This window comes from Tamandua tetradactyla, chromosome 25, assembly GCF_023851605.1.
Source record: "Tamandua tetradactyla isolate mTamTet1 chromosome 25, mTamTet1.pri, whole genome shotgun sequence".
In the NCBI taxonomy this organism is placed as follows: Eukaryota; Metazoa; Chordata; class Mammalia; order Pilosa; family Myrmecophagidae; genus Tamandua; species Tamandua tetradactyla.
Window position 1 is genome coordinate 32,964,601 of NC_135351.1, and position 16,046 is coordinate 32,980,646.

Sequence of the window (16,046 nt, forward strand, 5' to 3'; positions counted from 1 at the left end):
GATTCTCATATTATTCAAGAAGTAAGTATACTTACCTCAACTGTTGACAGGTTGTTTTGATTAACATACATTATAGTCTACAAATCATTCTTATTGGATCGTTACACATTTAAGTTAACGTTCAGATTTCTGGGGAGATGGCGGAATATGGAACTCGGGAGAGTTCGAGTTCACCCCATGCGTGCACACCCACGCCCTGCCCACCCGCACATTCACTCTCCAGCACCCTGGCCCCTCAGTCCCTGCATCCCATCCCCCAGCCCAGCGCAGGCATGCACCCCCGCCCCAGCTTCCGCCTGGCTCCCCTCTAGCGCATGCATGCACTGCACCCCACCCCCTTGAACCCTAACCTCCATACCCCAAACCCTCATGCCCTGATCGCTGTGACGCCCGCACTTTACTTGCGCACTTGCCCCCGGGCATCCACACCCTCCCGCTCCTAGTGCCCCAACACCCCAGACACGGCACCCTTATGCTCTGGGCTTCCACACAGCCCCCTCAATCTGCCTCCCTCCATGCCATGCCTCCCATGTCCCCCCATACTGCACACTGCCCTGGGGCTTCAAGGTCTGCCTGCGCTGTAACCCAGCCCCACAGCGCCCACTCTGTCCCCCCCACAACCCTGCATCAAATTATCCTTCAAAAGTGAAGGAGAGGTTACAATTTTCAGACAAATAATTGCTGAGATAATTCGTCAACAAGAGATTGGTCCTACAAGAAATACTAACGGGAGTTTTGTCAGCTGAAAAAGAAAAGACAGGAGAGGGAGGTCTGGAGGAGGGCACCAGTAAGGGAAATTAAAAGAATAAAAAAAAGAAAGGGAAAAGAATATATAGATCTGACAAATAAATCCCAAAGGATTAGATAGTAGATTCAAGAAATGCCTTTACAGTAATAACTGACTGTCAGTGGGCTAAATTCACCAATTAAAAGAAACAGATTGGCAGAATGGGTTGAGAAATATGAACCATCTATACACTGCTTACAGGGGACTCATCTTAGACCCAAGAATTCGAATAGACTGAAAGTAACAGGTTGAGAAAAAATATTCCATGCAAGCTGTAACAAAAAGCAAGCAGGAGTAACCATACTAATATCAAACAAAATCAACTTTAAATGTAAAGAAGTCATAAGAGACAAAGAAGGGTACTACATTTTAATAAAAGGGACAATTTGCCAAGAAGAAATAACAAGCATAAATGTTTAAAATGTTTTGCTCACTTCCCACTAGGGGCTCTTACCTGTAACAAGTATTTGTTCCTCTTTTTCCTTATCGTGTAGGCCAACACTGTGGCATCTGTTGTTGTCCCTAATGTTTAGCTTCCTTAATACATGACTGATTGTCCTTTTCAGTATCCCCTGGAGCCCAACACAATGATTCTTTTTTTAGATTTCCACACAGTATTTTAGGTCCTACTGTGCAAGACATAATCTTGAAATATGGTAAATCCTTCCAAATATTTTCATGAATGTCAGTAGAAGGCAACAGACAGAAATTTCATTATAGGTTAAAAAAAAAAGGAAGCTACTTAAGTGGTCAGCAGTAGGAAAATGTAACATTATATAGCCAGTGAAACTGATATTTTTGAGAATTTTAATAACGTGATTTTTACCAGGAGGTGAACTCGGGTGATATTTTTATTTTCCATTTCATTTTATATTAAGCTTTATTTTTATATTTTTATGTTTTTTCCAAATCTCTTACAAGTATGGGAATCAGAAACCCTATTTTTAATCTGTTATATTAAAGGATGCTACTTAAGAATTGGTATATATATTAGTAAGGACTAGTAATAAGTTATGTGTAGACAGCTGTTTAGTAATACTATTTAATATGCACTTTCAGTTGATTTTACAAAAAGTCATATATTTAAAATTTTTACATTTACAAGTGAACAAATGACACATTTGTGGTTCTAATTTTCACCCTCAGTTAATGCAGTAGCATGTAGTTTCCACTAACTAAGGAGCCACTATCATCTCATGACGGCTCATCTAGGCCAAAAGATGTTCTTTCAAATTTAGACCTGTAAATGCTGGATCTGCAAATCTTCAGCATGTATAGTAAGAATAGCAAAAATCACATTTGTTATACGTAAAATAAAGATCCTAATTTAATCACTGCACATACTGATCAAAGATCCATGCAGTCACTGCAGGTGGTTGGTGATGTTCATAAATAAATGTTCACCGATGATTTTGCAAAAGAGTTAAATTCATATTTCTATAGATTTGGTTCTAAAAATAATTCACACCTGGATGAGTTCTTTTGGAAAATTTTACCAGATAGAATCATCTTCAGTGCCCTTCTGAACCAGGGATAGAAAAAAGCATAAACCATCGGGTTAAAAGTAGAGTTCAAGTAGCCAAACCAAATCAGTGCATCCGTCAACGCAGGTGGGATTGTGTAGCCCACAAAAGGATCCATGACAGTGCAGACAAAGAAAGGACACCAACAGACTAGGAAAACCCCCATCACAATCCCCAGCGTCTTTGCAGCTTTCCTTTCCTTGCTTCGTGAAATTCCATTTTTCTCTTCCAATCCAATTTGAAGTTTCTGATTTACATTATTAATCGATTTTGCATGCCCTTTGGCGATGAAATATATTCTGAAGTAGAGACACAACATAATAGATCCAGGTACATAGAAAGAAGTCATGAAGGCCAATACCCCAGATGTTTTGCTAAAGAAGACAGAGCAGCCCCCTGCGCAGTGAACATGTTTGTAATACATCTCTTCTGCTCCTTTCAAGTTTAGCTCCAGAAAGATCATGCCAAATGCAAAAAGAGCAGGGACGCTCCAACTAATGAAGATCATCATGCAGATAACCGTGACACTGATCCGGGCTTTGTATTTCAATGGGTCACACACAGCATAGTAGCGATCAATGGAAATGAAGGACAGGTGGAAAATGGATGCTGAGCTCAGCATAATATCAGTGCTTGTGTGAATTTTACAGAAGACGTCTCCAAAATACCAGCAGTGCTCAACAGACCTCACCATGCTGTAAGGCATGACCAGGCATCCGAGCAGAAAGTCCACGGTGGCCATGGAAAGAATGAGCCAGTTAGTTGGGGTATGGAGTTGCTTGAAGTGTGATATGGAAATAATAACTATCAGATTGCCAGCCAGTGTGGTAAAAATCACCAGCACCATTAAACTGTATAGAGAAGCACGGAGGTGATTGGGCCAGCTGTTTTTTACACAGGAAATGTTAATTATATCGTGGTACAAGAACATCATTCTTGAGAACCATGCACCAGGTTATTCTTCCCTTTGTGTGCTGGGGAACCTTCCTCCTGAATCCATAATCAGGTTAGAGTTCATTCTCCCCTCATTTGCCTATACTTATTCCAGAAACCTGGGGGAACAAAATAGAAAAATAAATCATGGGTCATCTGATTTCTCTCACTTCTAACACATTTATCTACTATTTCTTTCTTTTCTTTTTTTAACTTTTTTTATTGTTTAGTATAACATATATACAAAGCAAAGAAATAAAAAATCAATAGTTTTCAAAGCACTCTTCAAAAAGCAGTTACAGGGTAGATCCCAGAGTTTGTCATGGGCTACCAAACGAGCCTCTCATATTTGTCCTTTTAGCTGCTCCAGAATACAGGAGGCTAGAGGGCTTCAATACCTTATCATCACAATCGACTTTTTTTTCTTCTTCTTTTTTTTGTGAACAATAACATATATACAAAAAAGCCATAGATTTCCAAGCACCGCACCACAATTAGTTGTAGAACATATTTCAGACTTTGACATGGGTTACAGTTTCACAATTTTAGGTTTTTACTTCTAGCTGCTCTAAAATACTGGAGACTAAAAGAGATATCAATTTGATTCAGCATTCATATTCATTTGTTAAGTCCTATCTTCTATGCATAATTTCACCATCACCTTTGATCTTCCCATACCTCTCTTTGGGGTTGTTTTGGCTATGGAAATTCTAAATTTTAGATATTGGAAGGATCTGTCACTAATATGGGGTAGGGAGAAGGAAACATCTGATGTTCTGGAGAGGTTGGGCTAGATTTCAGGACTTATCTGGACCAGGGACCCATGTTACTCTAGTGCATGGAACCCTTGTGGAATCTTATAAACTGCCCTAGGTGTTCTTTAGGATAGGCTGGAATGGTCCTGGTTGGGGTTGGCAGGTATGATAGGCAGCAAGGTCTAACTGAAGCCTGCATAAGAGCAACCTCCAGAGTAGCCTCTCAACTCTATTTGAACTCTCTCTGCCACTGATACTTTATTAATTATACTTCTTTTCCCCTATTTGGTCAGGATGGAATTGTTGATCCCACAGTGCCAGGTCTGGATTCATCCCTGGGAGTCCTTTCCCATGTCGCCAGGGAGACTTTCAACCCTGGATGTCATGTCCCACGTAGAAGGGAGGACCATGATTTCACTTGCAGAGTTGGGCTTAGAGAGACTGAGGCCACATCTGAGCAACACAGAGGTCCTCCAGAAGTAACTCTTAGGCATGCCTATAGGTAGTCTAAGCTTCTCCACCTCCTACATAAGCTTCACAGGAGTAAGCCTCATGATCGAGGGCATGACCTATTGATTTGGGTGTCCCTCACGTTTGACACAGTATCAGGGGATTCCCTGATGATAAGGTTTAATAGTTCCATAGTCTTTCTTCCCTCACTCAGGGGACTTTGCCAATACTTTTTTATTATCTGCTTAATATACTCTAGGGTGTTTCCAGGCATTCCAATAATCTGTACAGGATTAAAGAACCTCTTTCTCATTCTGTGCTCACTGCGTTTCAGTTGCTCAAATGAACTATACAGATAGGTTGAATTAGATTATGCACTACAGAAAATTTCAGTTACAGATTAAATAAACCTTTCTTCCATTGGTCTCAAAGAGTATGTGTGGTTCTAAAATATAGACACTGTCTTCCTTACCCCTATGTTCTGAATTACTTTAACCCCCAACCTGTTCAGCTTTGTTCTTATCTCTAAATATCAGGTTATATATATATAACACACTCTCAAAATCCAGAAATAATAATTACCACTCTGGACTTAATGTGTCTGCTCTAAAAGCTTATAATCTAGGCCCCTGTTTTCTTACAGGCATTTTCTAAAGGTGACCATACTATTGTTGTTTTTTTTTGTTTCTGGCTTATTTTGTCTCACCAAATGTCCCACATGTCCATTCACATCATTGCATGCCTCACAACATTGTTCCTTTTTGTAGCAGCACAGCCTTCGTTCATAAGTATACACCATCTTTCGCCATTCTACTTCTCCATCACTGCATGCTTCAGCCACCTGCATTCATTGGACATCACACAGAGGACCCAAAGTCCACAGTCCATCAACATTCTCAATTTTAGATAATTCTACTATTCCCAAGAGACAGAAAACCAATAAACACACCCTCACCAAATAGGAAATCTAAACCTCCTCTTAACTCTTGTCCGTCCCCTCATTATTTACCTCTGCTGTTGCTGTCCTAGTGCTGATGGTTTCCTTTTGAACATAGCTCATAGCATGCAATAGCAGTTTTCCCCCTGTACCCTGGACTTAAACCCTCTTTATACAAGAATCGTATCTTTGAAGTAATTCTTACAAGAATTCATTCATATTTCTAGTGTGAGTCAGTGGGACGCATAGATCTATACAACCCCCTTCAATCTTGTTCATCTTCAATATTGTAATATTACTTGTAGACCCACTAGAGAATCATCTTCTCTATTCCCTTACATTGGAGTTCAACCTCAGTAGCTAACGGTTCACCCATCTCTAGCTTCTATGTATTTCTAAGTCCCCTGTATTCTGTATTATAAGTCTCTGATTATACCTTTATGCTGGTCATAAAAGTGGAATCATACAGTATCTATCCTTTTGTGTCTGGCTTATTTCACTCAGCATTATGTCCTCAAGCCTCATCCATCTTGTCATGTACTTCAGGACATCATTTTGTCTTACTGCTGCATAATATTCCATTGTATGTATATACTACATTTTATTGATCCATTCCTCTGTTGATGGGCATTTGGTTTGTTTCCATCTTTTGGTGATTGTGAATAATGCTGCTATGAACATCGGTGTGCAAATGTCTGTTTGTGTTGTTGCTTTCAACTCTTCTGGGTACATACCAAGTAGTGCTATTGCTGGGTTATAGGGCAGCTTGTTTATTTAGTTTTCTAAGGAACCACTAAACAGTATTCCATAGTGGCTGTACCATTGTACATTCCCACCAGCAGTGCATAAGTGTCCCAGTTTCTCCACATCCTCTCCAACATTTATAGTTTCCTGATTGGTAAATAGCAGCCATTCTTATAGGTGTGTTCTAGTTTGGTAGCTGCCAGAATGCAACACACCAGAGATGGATTGGCTTTCAATGAAAAGGAATTTATTTAGGTATCATGTAGTTCTTCACAGGAAAGGCAGCTAACTTTCCATTGATCTTTCTTACGTGGATAGGCACAGAGCGATTTCTGCTGGCCTTCTCTCCAGGCCTCTGGGTTCCAACAACTTTCCCCAGGATGCTTTCTTTCTGCATCTCCAAAGGCCTGGGCTGAGCTGCAAATGCTGAGATGAGGTATATTGAGCTGCATGGGCTGTGCTATGTTGAGCTCTCTCATTTAAGCACCAACCAATTAAATCAAACATCATTCATTACAGAAGGCACGCCTCCTAGCTGACTGAGGATGTAATCAGGAATAGATGAGGTTCACATGCCATTGGCTCATGTCCACAGCAACAGAACTAGGCATCTTCACCTAGCCAAGTTGACAACTGAATCTAACTACCACAAGGTGTGAGGTGGTATCTCATTGTAGTCTTGATCTGCATTTCCCTTATTGCCAGTGAAAATGAGCATCTCTTCATGTGCTTTTGAGCCATCTGCATTTGTTCTTCAGAGAAATACCTATACATATCTTTAGCCCATTTTATAATTGGATTGTTTGTTCTTTTATTGTTGCATTGTATGCTTTCTTTGTATATACAGGAAATCAAACTGTTGTCTGATATGTGGTTCCAAATATTTCCTCCCATTGAGTTGACTGCCTCTTCACCTTTTTAACAGTCTTTTGAGGTGCAGAAGCATTTGATTTTGAGGAGTTCCTATTTATCTATTTTTTCTTTTGATGCTTGTGCTTTGGGTGTAAAGTTTAGGAAGCTACCTCCTATTACTAGATCTTGAAGATGTTTCCCTACATTTTCTTCTAGAAACTTTATGGTGTTAGTTTTTATATTTAGGTGTTGGATCCACTTTGAGTTAGAAAGAATCCTCTTTCATTCTCTTGGCTATTGATATCCAGTTCTTCCATGCCCAATTATTGAAAAGACTATTTTGTACCAGTTCAGAGGATTTGGGGACCTTGTCAAAAACCAGTTGACCATAGATTTGGTGGTCTATTTCTGCACTCTCAATTCTATTCCATTGGTCAATGTTATCTACTATTTCTTGCTGAAGAATGAACTATTTTGGAGAGAGCTTTATTTCCTAGTTCACTTTAGTAGTTCAGCTCAACAAGTATTTTATCGGTTTGTTCTTGTTAGGAAAAAAACAGTTTTATTCACACATGCTGCAATCCATCCAAAGTGTACAATCAGTGGCTCTTGGTATAATCACAAAGTTGTGCATTCATCACCACATCAATAAATACTTTTTTAACATCTGCTTGGAACCAAACACTGTGCTAGGAATTCAAAGCTGAATTGGCAGGTTGAGCTATAGGAAAATGCTATTTTTGTAGGCCATTATTTCAAATGCTTTGATCTTTGGAAGTAGTCTTTGCTTATAGGAAGTCAGTTCAATGGTGGAGGTTAATATCCTAAGGGATTGATATAAATTTCCAGAAAATTTAGCATTAAAATATATTAGTAAAAAAAAATTGAAATCTTTTAAATGTGCATTACTTCTATACAAAAAGCACTCAAAAAATTTCAATTACAAGTTCAGGATTTTTTTTTCCACCACAGAAAAGATCGACTCACACTAAATTTTAAAAAAAACTTAAGCTTTACACTTTAAACATAGAAGAATTCATGATGTCATCAAGAGTCACGCCCACTCTTAATAAACTCCAATTTATTAAGAGTTTTAAATATGTAGACCAGAGTATAAGGTAAGAAATGTTGTAGCTAAGAGAAAAGGCCAGAACTCAGAGAAGCTGAGTTCTGATGCTGGTGTGGACACAGAAACCTGAACTCTTTTTTTTTTTAAAGTTGTGAAACCCATTTATATTTCTTTCCATGTAATCTCAGTTTGCAAAACAGATACAAGCAAAATCTGGTTAAAATAGAGATGGCATCTTCTACTAAGCTTCTTCTTCATGCCTCATTGGAGAGCCCCAAGGCTCCACGGAACCCAATTCGAAAATGTTTTTTGATTTCTAGATGATTCTGTAATTCTAAGATAAATTTATATAGAAAATAAATGATAGATAGATAGATAGGCAGAAGAATGTAAATTTATGACAATTGAGGAAGCCCTACAACCTATCATTTTGTTGGGAAAATACTAGAAAGTAGCAACCATTTCCAAAATGCCAAGTGTTTGCCTTTCCTTTTATTCTTCTTCCTTCCCTCTGGGCTGACAGTTTAGATGAAGACCACAGAGAAATCTAAATTAACCCTAAATTAGATTAGAATGAATACAATATGTAGGCACACAAATGCATGTTTTAATAAATTTGAAACACCTCCCTCTTTGATTCCCTTCTACCTTCTAATGTTCCCAGGAGGAAAGTTATTTCTACCAAATGAATCAGGAAGATTTGGTTATATAGATACACAGGCCCAGTCCAGAACAGAACAAACAGCAGGCCAATACTGTTTAGATTATTTGAACTAAGCAATATTTAAATTACAAATAAAATTTTCCTAAAATGGATGGTTATTTTTTACTGTGAAGTTTACAAGTATGCATTGAATCAAGCTCTATCAGTTGAGTTATAAATCTCCTGGTTGGTCTTCTTATGTATTTCCCTTCTCTCTTTCAATCATGCTGTTGACATATTAAAGGAACACCCATAATCAACAGGCAACATTACAAGCCACACCCACAGTCACTATTTGGGATTTACTAATTAGTGATGGTCAAAGCATATTCCTACCTAGTGCCATATTGCATGGAATTCTCTTCATGAAATTTCAGCATGAACTAAGGTTCACCCCAAAAGTAAGGGAAGGTGGAAAAGAAAACTTTCTGTTCAATTTTAGAAGGTTAGATTCATAGCAGATGAAAAAGCTATCAGACTACTCTGTAAGTCTTGTTTCTCATGGATCTAAAATGTTCAGTTCCCAGATAAAAAACAAAAGTCCCGGAGATCTCCTCAAACTCATATTTTCATATTCTGATTTCAGAGAAATAGAGCAATAGGCATAATATCTTAGAAATAGCTGAGATTATCAATGCCACTTCTGTTGAGTAATGTGTCTACCCATTGTAAAGAACATTATATGTCATTTTATGAGTATTTTTGAAAAGTGTTATAATTTGTTTTTAAATCAATTCAGTTGCTTAAATAAATGCACTATGATGACATTATGAGTTAAGCGCTTATCTACGGATTGGCAAAATAGTGTTTTTGTTTCTTTCATTCCAGCTTTAAGACTTTAGGTAGCTAGAAATGATTATTATGTATACATACAGATTATCCAGGTTGAATGTGCAATAGTAAAATGGAAAGTTAATAAATTGCTCTTTGATTACCTAGCTAAGCAAACAGTTCTGTGCAAATGGCCTAATATTTGGAAATGGCACATGAATGTAAAATCTATTGGTAGGAGTTATAGTATAAATGGATCTGTCTAGCAGAACAAGAGCTCACTGGTAGAGTGAAGGCCACAGTACTACCCCATCACACTCTTTGTCGCAGGTTTCATAAACCAATCACACATCCCTAAATATTCAGATGCTCATCCCATACTGTTTCATATGTTTCCTAATGTGAACCCATCTCCCATCCCTCCATTACTCACAAAACTCCACAAACTGTGCTCTCTTGGAGCACATAGGTATGACCCTACTTCCTCAAACTCATTTTTAAATATTTCCCTCACTTTGCTCTAAGTAAAACTGTCTCTCCCCTGCCCTCCCTGTAGCTTGGTGGCTGTTTTGTCCCTTGCATCCCTTGTACCCCTTCATACTATAGGACCTGGAGGGAGAGCACCTGTCCTCTGGCACTTATTGCCATGGAGGTCATTGTCTGGCCTTCCATCCTAAACCCAATGCTTTGCAAGTTTTGAGGTTCATGTCTTCAAACTATACTTCCACTTGTTGCACTCACCTAGACTCTGAAGGCATTTCTCTTTATGTCTTGAAGATGTCAGCTTTGGGCTTACTGTCACTCTCTTCAATGTTACACCTGTCAAAATCCTGTTTAATGTTATGATACACATAAATGATCTTTCCTCCAACAAGCATGTTTCGCCACTCTTTCTTATCACATGCTTCCATAGCCATACCTCAGAATCTGTCATTATCAATAATGATGCCCATCCTAATGAAAGATTTCAAGCACCACACTCTGCCTTTCCAGCCCACTGCTGCCAGTAGACTTCTTCCAAAATTTGTCTACTCCCATGAAGTCTTCAATTCATTTATCATACTACTATTTCACTGTCCCTCATCACTCATGCCTATCTCTTTGCTGAGTTTAGATTCTAATACTTTTTACATTCTCTTACATTCTCTCTTGTCAATATATTTCCCGAAAAAACTTGAATGCTGGTTAGGTCCAGTTTCTCCCTCACTCCACTCTTACACATGTGCCATGGAATATGGTGGAGAAAACACACAATAGCCCTTAGGGTTCTCTCCTCTATTTATAATTACTCCTTAGATGATATCATATTGTCCCATGGCTTGCAATTAATCTATATTTTAAGTCTCAAATGAGAATCTCCAGGCTTGACCTCTTTCATGACTTCTTGACTAGTTTATCAAGAAGATAGTTAAGATGTCTCCTCTCCTTGTGCTGAAGCAGAGACTCTGCTCTCCCCCATATGTACCCGGCTCCTCCTCCTCCCTGCACACCCAGAAGATGGAAACTCTTTCTTGAAACCCTCAGGATCCTCAATCCAAAATAGTGAAGTTATTCTTGATTTCTTGATTCTCACAATAAAAAACATATCCAGGGCAGGCCACAGTGGCTCAGCAGGCAGAGTTTTTGCCTGCCATTCCAGAGACCCAGGTTCGATTCCCCATGCCTGCCCATGCAAAAAAAAAAAAAAATCCAATCATCAGTAAAATCTCTTGGCTCTTCACTGAAAGTATATCCAGTAAAATCTCTTGGCTCTTCACTGAAAGTATATCCAGAATCAGACCATTTCTAACCACCTCTACCATAACCATCCTGGTCAAGTCATCAAAGTCTGCCAGATTATTGTATTTGTCTCCAAACTGGTCTCCCTGCATCTTCCCTTCTCCCCCTAAGAGTATCACAAGACAGCCAAAAAAGTGGTCACAGAAGTGCATACATTTTCAATGTAAATTCTTCCAGAATGGTGATATGAGTCCAATTATAAAAGAGTTGTGGTAGAATGCTCACGTTCTATGCAGGAGACCCAGGTTTGATTCCCAAACCATGCACACTCCCCCCTCTCCCAAAAAGGTGGGCTGTGACATACAAAATGTCAACCTTCTCAGAAGCAAGACAGTGACACTGGAAGTTACATGCCCCCAGTGGGGTCTGGGGCAGTCAAGGGAAGGTGCATTTGTCCCTGTCTTATTTCTTATGTTTCTCACTTCTGATAATATTTCTCATTCTTTGCTAACTAGGGCATGGTCTAATCCTACAATGGTATATATATGAGTTTACTTCCTACCAATCTATAATCCACTCAGAGTCATTGCATCTCTTTCAACTATGAGTATCACTTAACATGAGGGAGCTGTTATTACTGTTCTTATAGATAGGATAGCAAAGGAAGTTATAAACCCGGGGCTCTGTGATTTATGCAAGTTAGGTGACTTTTTTAAAAATTCAGTGTTCAGAGGACAGGTTTTATGAAATAACGTTGAAATTGTAGGAGAAAAACTGTAAAAGAAATAACTATAATATGAAATTTTCATTGGTAAAAGTGTAAACAAAGCTTTCGAATTTCAGGTATAATTTTTTTAGGGGAAGAGAAGCTGAATTATTTCTGGTTTCTTCACATATTTGAGTTTGAACTTCCTAATGTTTTCCCCTCCTTTTTGGTTTACTTTAGAATCTTAATTTGAAGCTTTACCTTCTAAGCCAAGAGGAAGTGAATTGGGTCCCTCCTCACCACTCTTTAAGATGAAGAATATGGAAGATGTGAAAAATATGTTCAGTGCATGCTGCTGAGCAGAGGAGAAATCAGTTTTGATATCAAGCAGGTAGAAGAATTACTTATAAAGTAAAAGGAAGGAGTCCTACAGTGTTCCCTGTGCTCTGAACTGAAAGAGGCAATCATGGGGTTGGTGGGAGAAGACAAAGCCATAAAAAACATGAGCAGCCATTGCTGGCATTCAAAGTACAATCTCAAAGATTGTACTTAGCTGGTATCCCCACAGAGCATGATAAAGGCAGGAGTTAGGGAGGCTTAGATGGGGAGTTTCTCCACATGCCCAGTCCCTAAAGGAGGAAGTCACCGGAGCTCCAAAGCAGATTTAGGGAGAGGTCAAGATCTCTGGCCCCTTCCCACAAAGAGACTGACAGCTTTGGTGCCATGTGATACCTTGAAGAAAATTTAAGAGTAAATAACAGCCCTTGACACCCCTACCTCCAAAACTTCCATCCCTCTTCCAAACTGAAATCTCAATGCCTGGTTGATTTGTTTGGATTTGTACATCTGTGTTTTCGTAGGGTTTTCATTTTTGTTTTTTTAAGAGGTGATTTTGTGTTTCTTCTGTGTGGTGATTCACTCTAGAACTTTCTATGGCTTTATAAGAACTACTCTAGAGAATATGATGCCCTAGAGTATATGATTGATTTGGGGAAGGAAATTCAGAAGTAATATGAGCCTAAAATTGTCACTGAACTTTGTTTTAATCCAAATATACTGTTGTATTATGATTTCTTACTGATCTTAGAAATATTATAAAAATTATATGGACCTACAGGAATTACTCCAACTTGAACTTTAGATAAACTTTTCAAGTCTCAGATGGTTAATCAATCTGTGAACATTTGAGCAACATAAAGAAATCTTTATCAGCCAATAAGACCAGCTGAGTTTGTGAAGGGTCACCTGAATTAGTTAAAGTATACTTGAAAAAGGTTATACTGATACCAATCAAAAGCACTGGGTTCTCTGCCCAATGTGCTCAAATGACCAATTCCTGATACATCAGGGTTTCAAAGCAAGACAGAATTTATTGCTAGGCAGGAAGCAGGAGATCAGATGGCCTACTGGACTAAAAATCTTTCTCTCCAAACTGCAGTAATTCTGATAGTTTTATAGTATCAAAAGATGGGCTGGTTTTAGGATAATGAACACAAGGGCCATAGATGATGTAATTAGGGGTGATTTAATTTTTGTGCATGCACTGATTGATTACATGCTTAGTCACAGAACATATCTAAGAAAATGGCCACCTTACCAAGATGATGGGCATGATGTTATAGGTTAAAGTCTAAGCTGCTGTGCATGTCAGGTGGGCCCATTTTGGTTAGCGCCAGCTTAGGTTATCAAGATAACTTTGGAATTGGGGTGGGTTAGTTCTGGGCTGACAGAAGGTCCTTCATTAATAAATATTAGGGGCTGTCATAAGACTCTAAAGTTCAAAAACCAGATAAATATGGTATGAGTGAAGGTCAATCACAAGGACACAAAATAAAGACTATACATTATCACAGTTCAAGGCAACTGGCTCACAGTGCAGAGATTTCAGGTATTTACTTCTGTCTACTCTAATATATCAGAAAGTGAAAAGGACTATCTATTATCATCTATATAATGATTTAGTACTCATAATCATCTCCTAATTTTTTGGTTACAATACACACTTATTTGGATTAATTAATGAGTCCTCAAGAATGAAATGCATTTGTCTGGAGACACCTGGGCCTCCCTGGTGGGCCCCTTCCCATTGGTAGGGCTGGAACTTGTTGACTCTGCCTTTGGTTCCAGACCAAGAAAGCTACCATAGAGAAAGAGCAATGAGAACTTGAAATAAAATTTACTAAAAACACCTAAGAAGATAAAATTAGAGCACAGAAAGGGACTCTGAAAGCAAGAGAAAGTATATCAGATATTTTAAACATCCATAAAGGAATTACAGAAGTGAATGAACACAGGGCAGTGCAATGGTGGCTGTTCTAGTTTGCTAGCTGCCCAAATGCAGTATGCCAGAAACGGAATGGCTTTCAAAAAGGGGAATTTAATACATTGCTAATTTACAGTTCTAAGGCTGAGAAAATGTCCCAATTAAAACAAGTCTATAGAAATGTCCGATCTAAGGCATCCAGGGAAAGACACCTTGGTTCACCTGGTGGACTCTCTGTTTCTCATGGCTGTGTCATTCTTCTCTGCTCTCAGAATCTCTTCCTTTCTCCAAAATGTTTCCTCTTTTATAGGATTCCAGTAAAATAATCAAGACCTACCTGGAATGGGTAGAGACACGTCTCCCCTAATCCAGCTTAACAACCATTCTCGATTGAGTCGCATCTCCAGGGAGATGCTCTAATTAAAGTTTCAAACATACAGTACTGAACAAGGATTAGAAGAAACGGCTGCCTTTATAACATGGGATCAGGATTAAAACATCGCTTTTGTAGGGTACATACATCCTTTCAATCCAGCACAGTGGCTCAGTGGCAGAATTCTCACCTGCAATGCCAGAGACCCGGGTTTAATTCCCGGAGCCTGCCCATGCCAAAAAAAAAAAAAAAGAAGTGAACGAACACAACCAAGAACTGAAACACTGAGTTGGGGGATCAATGAGAGGAATATAAAACATGCCAAGCTAAAATACAAAGAAACAAAAATTCACTCATTCTTTCCAACAAATTTTTGTTGAATGCATTCTCTCTGCCAGGCAGTGGTTTACATGCTGGGAGAGAGCGGTGGGCAAAAGCAACAAGGATTCCTGCCCTCATGAAGCTTACATTCCAGTAGGTGGGGGGAAAAACAATATGATATGATATCAAATATGATAAAGAAATAAAATGTTAGACTGCAATGGTTGATGGTTTTGAGGAGAAAAGAACAGAGCAGGGAAGGGGAATATAAAATGTTTGAGGAGAGGGTTGAAATTTGAGATAAAGTAGCCATGGAAGCTATAAATAAGAAAATGACTTGAAAAAAGTGAGGAGCTGACTATGGGGCTACCTGGGGGAGGAACAAACTAGGTGGAGGAGAACAACACTTGCTAAGGCCCTGATGTAGGAGCATGCCTACCGTGTCTGTAAAACAGTAGAGGTCAGACATGGTTGGAGCAGAACAACTCAGGGGTGGAGAAGATGGTGAGGCCAGAGAAGCAACAAGAGGCTTCATTAAACAGGGCCTTAGAGATCATCGGTAAGATTCTGGCTTAGCCTTTGAGTAAGAACAGAAGACTTTGGAGGGTTTTGAACATAGCAACGTAGTCTTGTTTGTTCTAGAAGGATCAGCTCTAAAAGCAACACTGTGTTGAGCACAGATTCCTAGGGACAAGGATAGAAGTGAGGAGATCAGTTAGGAAGCGACTGGAAGGAATCCGGGATAGATGATGACGGTTGTACCAAATGTGGAAAGCAATGGTCAAGTTTGGATGTTTTGAAGGTATAGTAACCAGGATTTGCAGGCAGGCTGGGTGTGGCTTGGGAAAAAGCTGACAAGGGAAAGAGCAAGGTTTTGGTTTGAGCAGCTTCACAGATGTAGGAACTATTGACTGAAGTGGGCAGGATAGTAGTTAGAGAAAGTGGAGCAGGTTAGGAGCTCTGTAGAACTTGTGAGATGAGTTTCTCAAGAGGCAGCTAAGGTGAGGTTTGAAGAACAGGCAAGTCTTTAGCACCAAGCTGCCTTGGCCAAGCCCTGGCTCAGCTGTTTGCTGGTTCTATGGCCATGGACAGGCTGAGGCTGCAGTTTCCTCATGTGGAACCTCACAAAAAAGTCTATCT

General features: G+C 39.2%; 1 protein-coding gene across 2 annotated transcripts in view; it reads right to left on the reverse strand.

Moving 5' to 3' along the window:
• Positions 1-1,075: 1,075 nt before the first annotated feature.
• TAAR1 (trace amine associated receptor 1) overlaps positions 1,076-16,046 on the reverse strand; it is a 34,791-nt gene continuing 19,820 nt past the window's right edge. For both annotated transcript variants that reach the window (XM_077143615.1, XM_077143614.1), the window contains exon 2: positions 1,076-3,362. In XM_077143615.1, coding sequence (XP_076999730.1) covers positions 2,225-3,244 — 1,020 coding nt within the window. In that variant the 5' untranslated portion in view covers positions 3,245-3,362 and the 3' untranslated portion in view covers positions 1,076-2,224. The remainder of the gene's footprint in view (positions 3,363-16,046) is intronic.